Source organism: Megalobrama amblycephala, linkage group LG8, assembly GCF_018812025.1.
Source record: "Megalobrama amblycephala isolate DHTTF-2021 linkage group LG8, ASM1881202v1, whole genome shotgun sequence".
Taxonomy (NCBI): Eukaryota; Metazoa; Chordata; class Actinopteri; order Cypriniformes; family Xenocyprididae; genus Megalobrama; species Megalobrama amblycephala.
In genome coordinates, this window is record NC_063051.1 from 10,602,052 (window position 1) to 10,619,994 (window position 17,943).

Consider the following 17,943-nt stretch of genomic DNA (forward strand, 5'->3'; position numbering starts at 1 on the left):
GTAAACTGGTACCTGTGTCGCCTCGCCTAGTTGCCTAATTTTATCACAGAAAGTCAAAATCAGTATTTAATGATTGTTGATATTGAGTGATGCAAAATAAATTCTGCAAATAAAAATAAGACACTTTGAGCACTGGGCATATAGTAACAATTCAATATAGAACTTTATTATAGTAAAACAATAGATTTTCTCTGTTCATTTAAGAAAATGGTTTCAAAGTAATACTCACATAAACACATTTTTTGGTCCTGTAAACACTGTAAAAAGCTTGGTAGTCAATCTTTAACACTGAGTTATAAAAGAAACAACATTGACAATAACATTACACTGTTAATACACACATAGAGAATAGACCACAGCTAGTTCAAGAAAACACCAGAAAGTGTATTAATATGCATTGCTTGTTTTGAAATATTTTTGCAAAATATGCACTTTTTTTCTGATACAAATAATGTGGCTTCATTCATAAGAATGAAACTGTGAAGATACAACTGCATGAATGATGCATAAAGCCAGTGATCAAAATTCGAATCTATAAAAGTAAGAAAGGCACAAAGAAAATCTGAAAACAAAAAACAAAGGCTATGCAGTCTTGAGGATGCAACAGGAAGTTGTAAAGACACCATATACTAAAGAAGTCGAAGTGTATTTCATGTCTAGCGGAAAGGGCAGACAAAGTTCACATTACGACATCCAGTCGTAAGTGCACTCAGACGGGCACTTAAGGGACGTCGGGTTCACCCTCATCATGACAGATATCTTAATCAGAGGTGATGCGTTCAATCGCGGTTTCTTTGACAATGCCAGAGAGAAGTGTGAGATCCTTGTACTGGATCCAGTCCTGCTCCCTCACGCCCCAGACAGTGCCCTCCGGCTGCAATATAATATTTACACAACATTACAAGAATGTTAAAGAGTGCCAATAGATTTCCGTCTAATTCATAGAATGAACAAATAATTATCAAAGCTAATAATAATAAATGAAGAAATAATAAGAACACCAAAAAATTAAATATCTGTCATTAAGTTCTCACCTTCATGTCATTCCGAACCCGTAAGAATCTTCGAAACAATAATTTAAGATATTTTTGATGAAATCCGAGAGGTTTCTGAACCACCCATAGGCAGCAACGTCATCCCTTTTCAAGGCCCAGAAAGGTAGTAAAGACATTGTTAAAATAGCACTGCACTGTGTTTACAACATGAACAGAGTAGGAGACTGACAGTCATTAAAGTTGTTATTTTTGTTTTGTTTTTGCACACAAAAAGTATTCTCGTCGCTTCATAGCATTAAGGTTGATCCACTGTAGTCACACGGACTTGGTCTTTAGTACCTTTCTGGGCCTTGAAAGTTGCAATGACATTGCTGCCTATGGGTGGTTCAGAAACCTCTCGGATTTCATCAAAAATATCTTAATTTGTGTTCTGAAGATGAACGATGGTCTTATAGGTTTGGAACGACATTTGGGTGAACTAACCCTTCAATGGTGATGTAACCAACAACCTTCTTATTTCAAACCCTGTTCCCAGAAAACAGACACTCCTTAAGTTAAGTAAAAACTGCTGTGCCATACAACAAATATACATGACACCTCACCTTTTCTTCTTCATCGACATATATAAGGATCACATCTCCCTGTTCAAACAGCAGAAGCACACCTTCATCTGAGTCCTGATTCTCCAGAGCAACAGCCTAGGAAAAAAAAACAATGATTACCCACACAAATACAAATCAATGACTTTGCTTGTCTGAACACTTTCAAAGACACTGTACCTTATAGAGGAAGCCAGGAGGATTTTCATACTCGGCCTTTTGGGTTATAACGTCTTCCTTTGCTCTGTCTATTTTATTGCTTCCCACTGTATTTTGATCCGTCTCTCCTTCATTTTTCTTGGAGATGCTGGATTTTCGAGGAATGGGGACAGGTACAATTTTGTCTTCATTGCCCGATAAGGGCTTAGCCTCATTGTCTCCATCTGTAGATGCATGATGGGCATCTTCTGATGATGCTTCCGATTTACTTTCCTCCACTTCACCGTGCTCTGCGGACACCGAACCTTGATGTTCCTGGCCGTTTGCTTGCACAGACTCATCAGTGGTACTTTCTGATATGTTTTCAGTGGCTCCCACAGATCGAACCCCTTCTCCCTCCGAACACAAAGACTGCCGTTTGGGTGTGTTGGGTTCACTGTCAAAAGAGTTCGTCTCGGAGTCCGATATTTCAGATGCTGTGCTTCCTGTGCTCTTTGAGGAAGTGTGTGAGCGTGTGTCCGTGAGGGTGTCGGGCATGCTGGGCATGCTGAGCTTGCTCATGGCTGGATGATCAGGAGGGAAGGCGGTGTTACAGGGGATGGGCGCGGAGATTGTGACAGACTTTCTCTTCTTAGATTTAGAGCTAGTCACAAGAGGAAGAAAAACAAGGCACATAAAAAGACAATACAGACCACAAAAAGTTTTCGATTTCTATGGAAGCTTCCGCCACAGAATAAAACATAAATAAGGAAGTTGAAACATTCTCACAATTTTGATATAAATAAAGATTTATAAAGGGTGAGTTATAAACTCGAGATATAAATTTCTTGCAATTCCTAGTTTGTATCTTGCAATGTTAACTTTATTTCTCGCAATTCTGAGTTTATAACTTGCAATTCTGAAATTTTTCCTCAGAATTGAGAGATACAAACTCTCAATTAAAGAAGGAAAGTGCGACATTTTCTCTCACAATTCCTACTTTTTTCTCTTAATTGGTACACCGACTTCCTGCTATTAAAGACATGCAATATACAATGAAACATGTGAGCACTTAATCTACAATTACAACTGCACAAGTTGCATCTGTAAACAAATGATTAATGATTGTTACCCAAAATTTACTTTCACTTTTCTTTGCACTTTTCTGTTATGGCAAAGCTGAACTTTCAATCTAATATACTGATTTGGTGCTCAAGAAATATTTATTATTATCAATGTTAAAAAACAAATGCCGTTTAATATTTTTGTAGAAAATGTTTCACTTTTTTAATCATGATTCTTTGATGAATTGAAAGATCAAAAGAACAGCATTAATTTAAAACATTTTGTAACAATATAAATGTCTTAACTGACACTTTAATTTAAGGTGTCCTTGATTATTATTATTATTATTATTATTATTAATTTTTACTTTTCCCTCAAATTCGCACAGGTGTCCTAGCAGAGTAACCACAGATGTAAGATGTTCAGGTTTTACTGGAAAAGTGCTTGTGTTATCCTTCTTGGAAACATTTTCTTATTTTATGCAAATATATTATGCATTTTAAGTATGAATCAATAGTCTAAATGGTCTTTGGGGCCATTGTAGATCTTCATAGAAATATGATAAAGATATATATAAAGATATACCTGTTAAGGCCTTTGACGATGAAGGGTTTGGTGGAGTGTTGATCCTCAAGCTTCTTCATCATATTATAAATATTGTGATTTAACTGAAAAATGAAATTAAATTCTGCCATTCAGCAACAATGACCTCGTAAAATTTTTAATTATATTAACAAAATGTTACTGAAAAGAAAATGTTGCGAGTCATAATGTGGTGTACTTTTCAAGTTAAACAAGTAAATGTAATTAATAAAACAGCCAGTTCAATGACAGAAAGAAGAAGAGCACATTATGCAAGTGAATGTCCTTCCCAGAAGTACTCTGGGCTTAATGTTTGCTGTTGTACTTAACAGATTTTCAAATATAAGAGAAGGTGCATCAAAGTAAAATAAAACACAAATGTTGCATTTTTACCACACTCATTTCCTTGTAGAAGACATCCCGCAGGTTTGAGATGTTCTGGAACATGGTGACATAGCAGCTTATACGGCTGAAAACAGGAAGACAGTGTAGCCAAATTAGGTTACATTATTATTAGTACCACCACAGTCCTTTTTTTATTAGAAAGCTAAGTAACAGAAAGGAATTCGCTGAATGCATTTCTCTCTTTTAAGGGTGTGTTCACACTTTGTTTGGTTCACCTGGTTCTTTTGGTTTGGACCGAGACCTTTTCAGCAATCTCGGTTCGCTTGTTTCGCAACGCACCAGGGTTCGGATGGTAGCATTCATTCACACTTATTCAAATAAACCGCATTAACAGAGCAATCGAACCAAATATGGCCAGTGTGAATACACCCTTAGTATAATTTTTGTAAATAAAGCTGTACCAACCTTTGATAGAGGACAGGCAGCTCCTCTCTTAACTCCTTGTTAATGTCTTCAAACACCTCCTGGGCTTTATTGAACTCCTCCTCAGCCTGAGAGGAGTTCAATACAATTAGCTAAGCTATAACTATAAACTAGCAATATGAACCATTTCTAAAATAGGATATTTCAATGATCAAATGTTAGCTGACCTTGGATATTTTGGCCTCATCTCTCTTCTTGGTGTTCTGTAGCGCCTCCAGATGATGACGAGCTGAATCATAATCAACCAGCTTCCTTCCTCGTTTAGCCACTCTTTCCTGTAAGATCACAGTATTAAACGATTTAAAGCGACAGTAAACTTGAGAATTGATTTTGAAGTACCATGTAAATACTGTGAGAATCTGGTAAGCACTCAATGCTGTGTGGTATTAGCATCTGATACTATCGCTATAAACTAAAGCTGTTACAATGTTATAGCTCCCGCAAGGAATCTTTGTTTTGTTAAACAATAACAAAAAAGTCTAAGAAAACATTAGCTAACAGCCAAAATGTCAATGCTACTGTAACACCAAGCCTGAAAACCTTTCAACAGACCAAGGCTATAGATAGTGACCACATAATGTATTATGTTCAGGCACTTATACACACTTTGACATCTTGAAACTGTCCAGTGTAATTCTCCATTGTTCGAACGACTTGATCACTCAGCTTCTCCTCATAGTCATTCCACAGGAGATCCTCACTCTGTAATATCAAACCAGTGAGATGATGAAGACAAGGAGGGTAGAGATTTCAACTATTAAATGCCACAAAAAAGGCCTGGTCTACCTCAATAATGACAGTCAGATCTTCAACACCATGCCAGTCTGGTTCATAGATATCTTTAAGAGTCTGAGACAGGCGCTTGGATGATTCATGCATCACTGAGAAACAGGGAATGTACAAAACGTCACGTGAGGACTTCTTTCAAAACTGTTACATAATTTGACAGAAGTACTGAAACTCTATATCTATCCCCAACAAGTCACTGCAAGTAACAAAGGTGTGACTGAATTAACAAGAAATTTTGAAATCAACCAATGAGTATTCTGAAGTATTTTATCGTAGTCATCAAGCACTGAAAAACATACAGTGCTGGACGGAAGTGCGATTAAAAATTATATTCAATACCAGCATATTCCATGGTATATTATAAATAAATAATGAATTTACTTCTCTAATAGTTACTTCTAAACTGCCACATTCTGAGATTTAGCATAGATACTAATTCATCATTATAAAACGGATAGTTCCGGCCTTTGATTCTGATTGGTTGAGCCGCGTCCGGAGCCGTTGTAAAATTCCCGAAAACATACAGCTGACCGCATTGCGTAAGTAACACATGTTTGTTCTCTACTGATTTTGTTCATTGCAGCTGCATTATGTAGAAGAGTATTGTGAGAGAGATATCGAGTGACCGAGTGTATTACCTGCATTCAAATTTAGCATTTTCCTTCAGGTCAGTCCTATGTTCATAATAAAAATCCATTTGAATCTTGTCCTTTTAACAGTTAATGGCTTTCCCCGTGCCCTGCTGACACTGACAGCACTAGTCAAAGTATTTGTCATTTGTGTCTAGTTCCGTGTTAACAACAAGTTTCAATATAAAAGTCTTTGCGACTGAGTGACTCGCTCATAAAGACAATCTTTGCCACCATCTAATGGCGTAATAATGTAACTTCTGTTGCTGTTCACGGTCAGGGACTATTTTTTTCCAGCGGAAGGAAGCCTTTTAATGATTTTACTTCATGAAAGTTGCATTGATACATATTTTTTTTGGTGTTAATATTTGTATTGTGTGGTTTTATAAAAGCCGTGGTTTACAGTGAATTTATAACAGCTAAGGGGGTAGGGCTGGATGATTAATTGAAAAGTAATCGAAACCGAAATTCAGAACCTCTAATTGACGTAATTTTCCCATGACGGTTATTTCGTTTTTTTACTCCTGTTAATACTTTCCCCTTAAAAACATACTACCGCGTGTGTAGCCACGTGACTCTGCCCCATCCAGTCAGTGGCATGAAAGCAACACGGAGGTGAACACCGAGTCAACACACAGAGACGGCGCGCAAGCGGTGAGCCTTGCGTCTTCACTGAACTTTGTCAGTTGTACACTGCACTCCAAAAGTTTGGAAACACCCCTGACAAAGTGTGGTTTTGGACGATATCAGCATAAATCCTTATCATTTTTTGGTGCAAATACATTAAAGTAACTTGACGTTATCATTGAAGACCAGCAATATTAATTTTCATTTTGATTACATAATAATGGCATTAAAGTTGGCCCAGGTTTGTAAAAGATTTTTGGGTCAGCACACCTTAATAGCTTCAACAATTGATTGCCAATTAAGTTTAGAATACAATGAACCAATTAGAACCCAGTTTAGGTCAGATAGCTGCTAATGGTGGATATTTTGATTAATCGAAAATTTAAGTTTTTTCTATGTACAGTACAGTCCAAAAGTTTGGAACCACTAAGATTTTTAATGTTTTTAAAAGAAGTTTAGTCTGCTCACCAAGGCTACATTTATTTAATTAAAAATACAGTAAAAACAGTAATATTGTGAAATATTATTACAATTTAAAATAACTGTTTTCTATTTGAATATATTTCACAAAGTAATTTATTCCTGTGATGGCAAAGCTGAATTTTCAGCATCATTACTCCAGGCTTCAGTATCACATGATCCTTCAGAAATCATTCTAATATGCTGATCTGCTGCTCAAGAAACATTTAATGTGTACAATTGTACAAAATATTTGTGTACAATATTTTTTTTCAGGATTATTTGATGAATAGAAAGTTCAAAAGAACAGTGTTTATCTGAAATCTAATGTCTTTACTGCCACTTTTGATTGATTTAATGCATCCTTGCTGAATAAAAGTATTCATTTCTTTAATTTCTTTTCAAAAAAATAAAAATAAAAATTCTTACTGACCCCAAACTTTTGAATGGTAGTGTATAATGCTACAGAAGCTTTGTATTTCAGATAAATGCTGTTCTTTTGAACTTTCTATTCATCAAGGAATCCTGAAAAAAAAATACACAACTGTTTTCAACATTGAAAATAATCATAAATGTTTATTGAGCAGCAAATCAGCATATTAGAATGATTTCTGAAGGATCATGTGACACTGAAGACTGGAGTAACGATGCTGAAAATTCAGCATTGCATCACAGGAATAAATTACTTTGTGAAATATATTTAAATAGTACACAGTTATTTTAAATTGTAATAATATTTCACAATATTACTGTTTTTTACTGTATTTTTAATTAAATAAAATGTAGCCTTGGTGAGCAGACGAAACTTCTTTTAAAAACATTAAAAATCTTAGTGGTTCCAAACTTTTGGACTGTACTGTATAAACTGTTTATGTAATAAAATATGTTTTCGTAGTTTGTGTTGTCCCTTATCAGTGCAAAATTATCACAAATTAAAAAGGATTCTTACCAATATTGTCCAAAACCCAACTTTTCTAGGGCGTTTCCAAACTTTTAGAGGGCAGTGTATGTGTTTTAAGGTTAGCCAGTTTGGACATGTAAGTGATTTTAGACGATCAGATGTGTATCGAGCTATCGTGCTCGCGCAGCTGCATTGTGGCACAAACACTCATACAAACAGTAGCTGCGCAAAACGTAAAGATGCGCGCACAGAGAGGAACGCAGAAACTAGTTGTCAGCGCTGTAATGTGATTAATCACTAAAGTAGCTTAGAAACTCAAAATGCATTATTGCATATATTTTTCTACTTTTGATGGAACTATTTACAACCCACAGCTTCACAATTAATAGAGACGGTATGACTAATTCACACACGTAATCACACGTAATGAGCTGTTATGTCAGAGCACTCTTTCAATAGGAAAAAGTATTTCACTTTTAATAGTCAAGCATATTTGCAGTACAAACCTTGTCAGTGAACTATGAGGGTAAAAAAAAAAAAAAAGATAATATTAAAAAATAAAATTAAAAAAATACTCCACGTTGTGCCTAACAACGCCCCTTAGCTGTTATAAATTCACTGTAAACCACTGCTTCTTGGGGCTTACTGCTTTATTTTAGAACACCTGTGAAATGGGGCTAAAAACACATGCGGTGACTTTGGTTTCTATCAAAATTGTGCGTATGGTTTTCACATCGAGACCACGAATATCTTGCATCTTCCTCAAACTCAATCACCCCTTCATAGTTTCATAAAGCTCTGCAAAAATACATCTGGGCATTACGGCCTTAACTCAACTGGGAAAGTCACCTATTCTTGTAGACGTTTACACAATAAGCATTTTCGGTTCCATCATTAACAGACATTCACTTCCCCAAATGCTGAATCAGAGAAACACAACCAAGACCATCTCATCTCACTTTCACACTCACACAGCAGCCTATCTGAGCGCAATTAGCAAGTAATTGTGCCTTGCTCTGAATCAAAAATTTGAATCATTTAAAACAAATATTATGAAATAAGAAGACAGTACAACAATTAATTCTTGAACTGATTCAAAAGATTCAGTCAGTAAATTTCAATACAAAAAATGGCTGTATTAAGACAGTACCTTTAACCGCATTGTAGTACGCTTTAACATCCTTATAGAGTCTGACGCCATCTGTCTGGAAAGAGAAAAGAAACAATCACATGTTGTCTAAAGGACAAGGATTATTAAGTCTCATTTAAAAAATGTTTCAAGGCAAGGGCATTTTGAAATGTGTATTTAAAGACCTTTAACAGGCATCTTATGGGAAATGAAACCTTTTCTGAACAAAAATAGAAAATGTGTAGGTGGTAAGGAAATTAGTTCCATGGATTTTACTATTGGGGTCAGTGAAGCTACTGCAGGTGGGAAGTGGATTGATATAAAAGATAAAAACTTTAAAAACATTAAATATATGTACATGTATGTAATATGTAAATGTACATATTTTGTATTTATAGATGAAAGAAGCAGCCTCTTGACTTGGTTGCATCTATAGAGTGTAAACCATCTACGATTATTAAACAAATATAATATTTTCTCAGTGTTGCGAAGCATGCAGGACATGGAATAGGATGTCAAGTCCCTAAGTGAGAAACTATGTCAACACTAGTCTACTATAATAAAGTTTGTTAGAGTTATTAATGAAAAGCATTACCAATCAGGTATAGCATTTTATAGGGAGTACTTGGGTTGCTTGAGGGAATAAATGGGACCAAAATAGGCCAGAAAAGGTCAATCCTTGATACTATACAGAAAAGAGAGAGTGCTGCAGTCACTTATTGACATTTTCTAAAGGTGGAGTTTCCTGTGCTACTTTCAATAATCATTCAACACAACTCACCCAGTCTAGTTACTTTAAATAACAACATTGTCCTAATGTTGAGCGATGCCCCCATTTAATGCAGACTGGCAACTGTTTGAGGTAACAAAATCTGCTGTTTGTCTTTCTCTCACAGACATACCTGCTGTTTGTTCAAGTTGGCAGAGCACTCCTCAAACTGCTCATCTTTGGTCTCCATGGCTTTGCCCAGCTTCTGCAGGACCTACAACCAAGTTGATCACAGCTGAAGTCAGACATGATGTCAGGCAGAAAATCAAGAGCGGTGACTGTATGGCCACAGAAATACGACTCGCCAAGCAGTTCCACCTCGAAATATCAATTGCAGTAATTGTTCCTTGTGATGAGGAAAGATCAGAAATGCTCAAGAGAACTATCTAGCGAACACTAAATTCCCTAAATGAAGACAAATTGGTGTTTTTAAAATAAGAAATGCTAGTGAAGTGTGCATTTACAAGAGATTAAAAACTTGAAGAGGAGGTGAGCTTAGGGAGGAAGTGATTGGGCAGGAAGTGGCAGTCTTTGTGTTCACAAAAGTGCATTTGGAAAAAAACCCAGCTCAAAATATTTACATATCCTGTGTACATTTGTATAATTTTTCTTTAAGACTTTTAAATACATTAAAGCAAATATGTTGGATAGTCACACACAAAACACACATCCAGAGCAGCATGACCTGAGAGAGCCAAGGTCCTGAACTCAAAACCCCACCTACCTTCTCTTGTGCTCGGTTCATTGATTTCTGAAAGCGTTTGGCCAGGATGCCAGCTCCCGCGCCAATGTTGCCCCCAATGTTGGCACCTTGTTGTTTTCCCTCTGCCATCTTCACTTCTGATCAGCTGGTACACACGCTATCTCCTCTCTGATGTCTCAGCGCTTCCTTCTATAAACTGACGGTTCCTGGGCGGAGTGAGCAGAGAGATGGGTGTGAAAGCAAAGCGTGGCAGTGTTAGTTTCCACTTGAGTAAAGTGAATAATAGGTAGAGTTGCGTATTAGTTTTAAAGACTCAAACTTACGGGACCCCACGTCACGGCGTCACACTAAAACCGATTGAGCAACATTCCACTGTCGTGTCCAAACGCGTTTGGTATATTGTCATCGACGTGCGACTGCACCATCGAGAACTTAACTAGTCATCAGTGTTTCCTGTGGGTTTAACGCTAACAGAAATGACGGCGATATTTTAATATATTCGTGTCGATCTAAAAACCTCTAGCGCTATGATATGCTGTACACTTGTGAGTGGATCTGTTTGCTGGACAATTGAAACGTTTTAATGGCAAAACACTCGCTAGAAACTGTAACATTATAAAACTAATCATGAGTTGACGTGGGTACTTTTGGAAAACAGCCAGACTATCGCTGAAATAGTCTCAGTGAAAGAACTCTGTAAACAAAAAAAGAAAATGCGTTCGCGGCACGCGCGTGGACTGCTCAAAATGCCGCGAAATATCATACTAATACTACTCACACTACTTTAATAGTATAGTAGTGTGTAGTTTGCAATTTCGAATTTTAGTTTTTTCGGTCTAACATTCAAAATTGGTGTAGAATCTACTATAAATCTTTAAAAAGTATAGCCTAATATTAGATGACACTAAGTTTTTATTAGTATTTTTTTTTTTTCTCTCAAGTCCATTTTGTTGTTGGCTATGTGATAAATCAAACACAAACAGTAAATCTCTACTTTTTAAACAAAAAATTTAAACAGAATTTTTTTTAACATCTTTTTGCCACCTGATGTCACCTGTTGGAGTTTGGGTTCCTTGCCGCTGTCACCTTTGGCTTGCTTAGTTGGGGACACTTGACACAATTGACACTATTCTTTTAGAGCTGCTATACCGCCAAAATTATATACCAGTTATCACTGTAAAGCTGCTTTGACACAATTTGCATTGTAAAAAGCGCTATATAAATAAAGGTGACTTGACTTGACTTGACTAGACTAATGTAAATCATTACCACTCAATCCGTATGCACAGAATAAGGCAAAGCTGAGATGAGATCCACCTATAACTATTTGTTCTACAAGAAGTAGATATATTATCTTTCATTCGAAGGCAAAACAAAGAACTGTTTTGTTCTCTGTTTAACTCGGCTGGAACACGATACCCGCATACAACATTTGTGGTGACAAAGGTGTGGAAAACATGCATTTGCATTGTAAATCATTTGGTGTCACAGTATACTGTATTCTCATTCTTCCATTATGCATTAGGCTATACAAAATCTTTGAATTTAATTGTTATTTTTTTTATCAATCAGTTAAAATATCATAGCCATGCAGATAAATACGACTCAAACAAATCAATATTAAACATAGATCCCAGTTGAATCATATCAATATTTATTTCTTTGGCAGCAGCTATTAATAGAGTCTGATGAATTCTGCTTTTGTCTAAATTACATAAGCAGAATTATATAAGCCTTTAGCATAGTCAGCTCCCTGCCCTTTATTTAAACTACTCAGGGTTTATCGGCTATCTTACATTTAATGTGACAAAGCAGCTCTCAAATACTCTACATTTACTTAGGGTTCTTAAAGTGACCATGACATCAAAATGAATAATTCTTCATTTTTATGGAATATGCCTTATTTATTATAAATGTGCACATCACTGTTTATTTAATTTATGTCCTCAAAATCTTAACCAAAACAAGTTCCCCTTCAAGACTACCTGACCAAATTTAAACAAAAACAGCATTAAGTAGCCTACTGCTCCAACATCACCACAAGGTGGCAGTGATGATTATCTTTAATTTAATTGTATGTTTATTTACTGTAAAACCAATGTGATTTTTTTATTTACATGATCTGCAAATCATTTAATTCAAAAATCAAACATTTAGCCTACTGTAAAAACATATTTTTACTCTTTTGTGTGCTCTCTTTAACGATTCACTGGCTGCATGTTTGGTTGTATTTAACATTCGATTCAACATTACATCATCAACAGTTTCCATGTGCAAATTAGATGATCTGTCTCTTTGTGTAGAAGCTTTTAAATATGTGAGACAGAGAGAATGATGAGTCAGCACAGTGTATCAGATATTTCACTTGGCACAGCTGCTTTTACCACCCTTTTATGTTTCCTTGATGCTCAAGCTCTCATAAATGCCAACCATAAATCATTCACTGCCTGAGGCTTTAAATCAAAGAGTTTGTTTTCAATCAAATCCCCTTCTAACTTGAGAATAGTTTATGTTGTTATTTAGACATCTTCAATTAGTAAGCAGCCTGACAAGAGTCACATTTATAGTGTCACTTTTTATTGAAATGTGTTGCATATCTATTTTGATCATAAATTAGCTGTTGCTTTTTGCGGACATGTAAGCAGTTTTCCATCAAATAATAATTATATAATTCTAAACTAGAATCTTGTTCTCTGATTGCATGTCAATCAAAACTCACCAACCAATAATAATTCAGATGGTTACACTTCGGAAGTCACCCATCCCATTGTTAATGATGTAAGCTTTTTACTGACTCTGACGCACTTATGCTCCATTTAGAGTGACCTAAATCCAGTGAAGCATCATTCATGATGCCGCATTCTACTGCAAGCTCCCAGAAATACTCAGTGTGACCACAAAAACTAAATAAATCAAAACTATTAAAACTCCTATTCCATGAAATGACTTATGAACATGATGTGCCTGCACATGTATCGATATTATATTATATAATTATATATTATATTATCTCAAGTCTCAGTTTAACCATTCAAAATTGCTGAGATGTTTTGGTATGCATTTTAGGTTTGTTATATTCTGTAACCTCAACAACTTGTAAATGAGTTCAATAAACCCGATTCCAAAAACGTTGGGACACTGTACAACTTGTGAATAAAAAAGGAATGCAATAATTTACAAATCTCATAAACTTATATTTTATTCACAATAGAATATAGATAACATATCAAATGTTGAAAGTGAGACATTTTGAAATGTCATGCCAAATATTGGCTCATTTTGAATTTCATGAGAGCTACACATTCCAAAAAAGTTGGGACAGGTAGCAATAAGAGGCCGGAAAAGTTAAATGTACATATAAGGAACAGCTGGAGGACCAATTTGCAACTTATTAGGTCAATTGGCAACATGATTGGGTATAAAAAGAGCCTCTCAGAGTGGCAGTGTCTCTCAGAAGTCAAGATGGGCAGAGGATCACCAATTCCCCCAATGCTGCGGCGAAAAATAGTGGAGCAATATCAGAAAGGAGTTTCTCAGAGAAAAATTGCAAAGAGTTTGAAGTTATCATTATCTACAGTGCATAATATCATCCAAAGATTCAGAGAATCTGGAACAATCTCTGTGCGTAAGGGTCAAGGCCGGAAAACCATACTGGATGCCCGTGATCTTCGGGCTCTTAGACGGCACTGCATCATATACAGGAATGCTACTGTAATGGAAATCACAACATGGGCTCAGGAATACTTCCAGAAAACATTGTCGGTGAACACAATCCACCGTGCCATTCGCCGTTGCCGGCTAAAACTCTATAGGTCAAAAAAGAAGCCATATCTAAACATGATCCAGAAGCGCAGGCGTTTTCTCTGGGCCAAGGCTCATTTAAAATGGACTGTGGCAAAGTGGAAAACTGTTCTGTGGTCAGACGAATCAAAATTTGAAGTTCTTTTTGGAAAACTGGGACGCCATGTCATCCGAACTAAAGAAGACAAGGACAACCCAAGTTGTTATCAGTGCTCAGTTCAGAAGCCTGCACCTCTGATGGTATGGGGTTTCTTGAGTGCGTGTGGCATGGGCAGCTTACACATCTGGAAAGGCACCATCAATGCTGAAAGGTATATCCAAGTTCTAGAACAACATATGCTCCCATCCAGACGTCGTCTCTTTCAGGGAAGACCTTGCATTTTCCAACATGACAATGCCAGACCACATACTGCATCAATTACAACATCATGGCTGCGTAGAAGAAGGATCCGGGTACTGAAATGGCCAGCCTGCAGTCCAGATCTTTCACCCATAGAAAACATTTGGCACATCATAAAGAGGAAGATGCGACAAAGAAGACAGTTAAGCAACTAGAAGCCTGTATTAGACAAGAATGGGACAACATTCCTATTCCTAAGTTTGAGCAACTTGTCTCCTCAGTCCCCAGACGTTTGCAGACTGTTATAAAAAGAGGGGATGCCACACAGTGGTAAACATGGCCTTGTCCCAACTTTTTTGAGATGTGTTGATGCCATGAAATTTAAAATCAACTTATTTTTCCCTTAAAATGATACATTTTCTCAGTTTAAACATTAAACTCAGTTCATCTATGTTGTATTCTGAATAAAATATTGAAATTTAAAACTTCCCCATCATTGCATTCTGTTTTTGTTCACAATTTGTACAGTGTCCCAACTTTTTTGGAAATGGGTTTGTAGATGTACATAAATATAACTAAATTATTCAACAAATTGTATTCTGTAAAAAATATAGACTAGTATATTAGGAAGTTTGATGGTTTAATGACAAACAAACAAACAAACAAACAAACAAACAGGCATTATCCATATATTACATGAGACAAATGTAGGCTGTCCTGAAAATTCTGCACCTGTTTAGTCACTTAACTGTCATTTGCAGATGGACATGAGCCATTTACACTACTGAATAATTAAGATTTTTAAGTGTTTTTTAAAAGAAGTCTCTTATGCTCACCAGCTGCATTTATTTGATGAACAATACAGTAAAAACACAGTAAAACTGATAATGTTACAAAAGATTTCTATTTCAATAAAAGTTTTGGATCTTTCAAAAACTCTTTTCAACATTGATAATAAGAACCATCATTAATAACTGAGCAGAAAATCAGCATATTAGAATGATTTCTGAAGGATCATGTAACACTATAAAAACAGCTGAAAATGTAGCTTTGCCATCACAATAATAAATTACATTTTAAAATAGAAAACAGTTCTTTTGAATTGTAATAATATTTCACAACATTACTGTTTTTACTGTATTTTTGTTCAAATAAATGCATTAAAAATCATAATTTTTCCAAACTTAATCAATGAAGCATGATACAAGCAAAACAACATGATTATACGTACAGATTAGTGCATTGGTTATGGACACTACCACCACATCTATACCATTATTGGAATCAATTAAATATAATAAAGATGGTAAAAGAAAATAAAATATTATTATTTTATTCTTAAATTAATGTGCCATACAACACTCCTATTTAATATGACATTCATATAGACATTCAGTATAAATGACAAAATATTATCACATTTATTAAATTTCACTATAAGACACACACATATGCGGTTATGTAATGACCTTATAAATCTGTTTTCCCTCCATCCTCAGGGTCAGTGAGTACAAAGACTCGCCCATCACACAATTCTATCCTACTAACACACAAACAGAAGACCCTCCCCCAGTACATACCATGAGCATAGACTGCACATTCCCATCCCCCATGTCTCCTTATGCTCTTCAAGACTCTTAATGTCTGTCATTATTCCAAGCTTATGCAGCAATTAGACATGTTTTCCCCCTTTGCTGCAGCCAGTATACTTAGCATTTTTCATGACCATGGTAATGGATTTAATTGTGAGAATTGAGAATGTTAGGCCCAAAATAGGCAGAACAGATATTGTCAGTCTATAAACCCAGGCAGGTGTTTGGGTGTTGGTGCACGGGAACAAAATGTCCTCTCACGCATGACTGCCTAATACAATGGATAACAGCAGTCTATGGAGGGTGATCGCTGTGTTTTAAGAGAGGATTTATCTTGTCTGAACTGATTAGTATAATGTAGCTGTTTGTGGTATCAGGCGACAAAAATCAAACAAGTGTTTAGTAGCCGGACTGTGGTAATCAAACTGAAGTCTGGTCACATCACCACGACTTTAGACTACAGGATTACATTAGGATTTATGTTTTGTCTGTCAGGACTGAAAGTTATGTCAGGGCTTAAACAAACACATATACCGATTAGCCAAAACATTATGACCACCTGCTTAATATGCTGTTGGTCCTCCCTGTGCTGCCAATGCAGCGCCGACCCACCGAGGCATGTACTCTACAAGACCCCTGAAGATGTCCTGTGGTATCTGGCACCAAGATGTTAGCAGCAGATCATTCATATCCTGTAGGTTGCGACTGAGCCTCCATGGATTTAACTTGTTGATCCCACAGATGCTCAACTGGATTGAGATCTGAGGAATTTTGAGGCCAGTGCAACACATTGAACTCTTCATCATATTCCTCAAACCATTACTGAACAATGGGTGCAGTGTGGCAGGGTGCATTATCCTGCTGAAAGAGGTCCCTTCCACCAGGGAACACCATTGTCATGAAGGAGTGTACTTGGTCTGCAACAATGTTTAGGTAGGTGGCACGTGTCAAATTTACATCCACATGAATGGCCGGACCCAGAACATTGCCCAGAGCATCACTTCCACCGGCTTGATGTCATCCCACAGAGCATCCTGTGCCATCACTTCCCCAGGTACACATGTACACAGCCATTCACGTGATGTAAAAGAAAAACATGATTCACTGGACCAGGCGAACTTCTTCCACTGATCCAAGGTTCAGTTCCGATGTAAGATTGCCCATTGTAGGTGCTTTTGACTGAAGTCATCAAAGGCACTGCAGCTACACAGCAGAGTGTGATGTACTGTGTTGTGACACATTCCACCCAAAACATCATTAAAATTTAGTGCCACAATAGACCTTCTGCTGGCTTGGAGCAGACAGGATAAGACGAGCCCTTCATCAGACCACTGTTGGTAAATTCTCAGCATTGCTGACCGGGAGCAAGCCAAAAGCATTGCCGTTTCAGAGATACTCTAACCTAGTTGCCTTGCCATAACAATTTGGCTCGTCAAAGTCGCTCAGGGGTACGTTTCCCAAAAGCATCGTTAGCCAACTATGGTAGGCAAGTTCCATTGAATTGTGTTGGTAACGACAGAACTTGCAACCATAGTTGGCTTTGGGAAACGCACCCCAGATCTTCATTCCTGCCCATTTCTCCTGCATCCAACATGTTGATTATGAGAACTGAGTGTTTGCTTTCATCTAATCTATCCAGACTTAATATTTCAGTAGCCCCTCACTGCAGAACACACGAGATCCAGGGAGCGGAGACGGGTAGGTTAAGGGATATGTAAAGTGGGAGGAGTTGGATCCAGATCCAGGGGGTGGAGATGGGTAGGTTTAGGGATATGTAAAGTGGGAGGAGTTGGATCTGGATCCAACCTTGCCCCCTGGACCTCGTGCTCTGCAGTGAGGACCATCTCTAATATTTGTTAGGAGATGATCAACAATATTTGCTTCACCTGTGACTGGTCATAATGTTTTGGCTCATCAGTGTATATTGTCCAACATCTAGTATTATGTTTCAAACAACAAATAAACTTTAATTTATTCAGTGTAATTTATACCCGTGT

At 36.8% G+C, this 17,943-nt stretch overlaps 1 protein-coding gene across 2 annotated transcripts; it reads right to left on the reverse strand.

Moving 5' to 3' along the window:
* Nucleotides 1-139: 139 nt before the first annotated feature.
* bin2b (bridging integrator 2b) lies at nt 140-10,715 on the reverse strand. 2 transcript variants are annotated; one of them, XM_048199201.1, is made up of 13 exons: nt 10,537-10,715; nt 10,235-10,419; nt 9,644-9,724; nt 8,763-8,817; nt 4,994-5,088; nt 4,814-4,909; nt 4,375-4,482; nt 4,190-4,275; nt 3,773-3,848; nt 3,383-3,465; nt 1,775-2,396; nt 1,598-1,693; nt 140-874 (listed from the first exon to the last, which is right to left on the reverse strand). In XM_048199201.1, the coding sequence occupies exons 2-13, from the start codon at nt 10,340-10,342 to the stop codon at nt 761-763; spliced, it is 1,620 nt and encodes a 539-aa protein (XP_048055158.1). In that variant the 5' UTR covers nt 10,343-10,419; nt 10,537-10,715; the 3' UTR covers nt 140-760. The 2 variants fall into 2 exon arrangements, with proteins under 2 accessions (XP_048055158.1, XP_048055159.1); XM_048199202.1 differs by lacking the exon at nt 10,537-10,715 and having other exon boundaries at nt 10,235-10,502.
* Nucleotides 10,716-17,943: the final 7,228 nt, after the last annotated feature.

Excerpts from the sequence above, each read along its gene's own strand:
- bin2b (XM_048199201.1), bottom strand. The coding sequence starts at position 10,342 with ATGGCAGAGGGAAAACAACAAGGTGCCAACATTGGGGGCAACATTGGC. Across the intron at positions 4,910-4,993 it reads ATCTGACTGTCATTATTGAG|AGTGAGGATCTCCTGTGGAA; the intron begins GTAGACCAGGCC and ends TTGATATTACAG. Across the intron at positions 2,397-3,382 it reads ATCGTCAAAGGCCTTAACAG|CTCTAAATCTAAGAAGAGAA; the intron begins GTATATCTTTAT and ends TCTTGTGACTAG.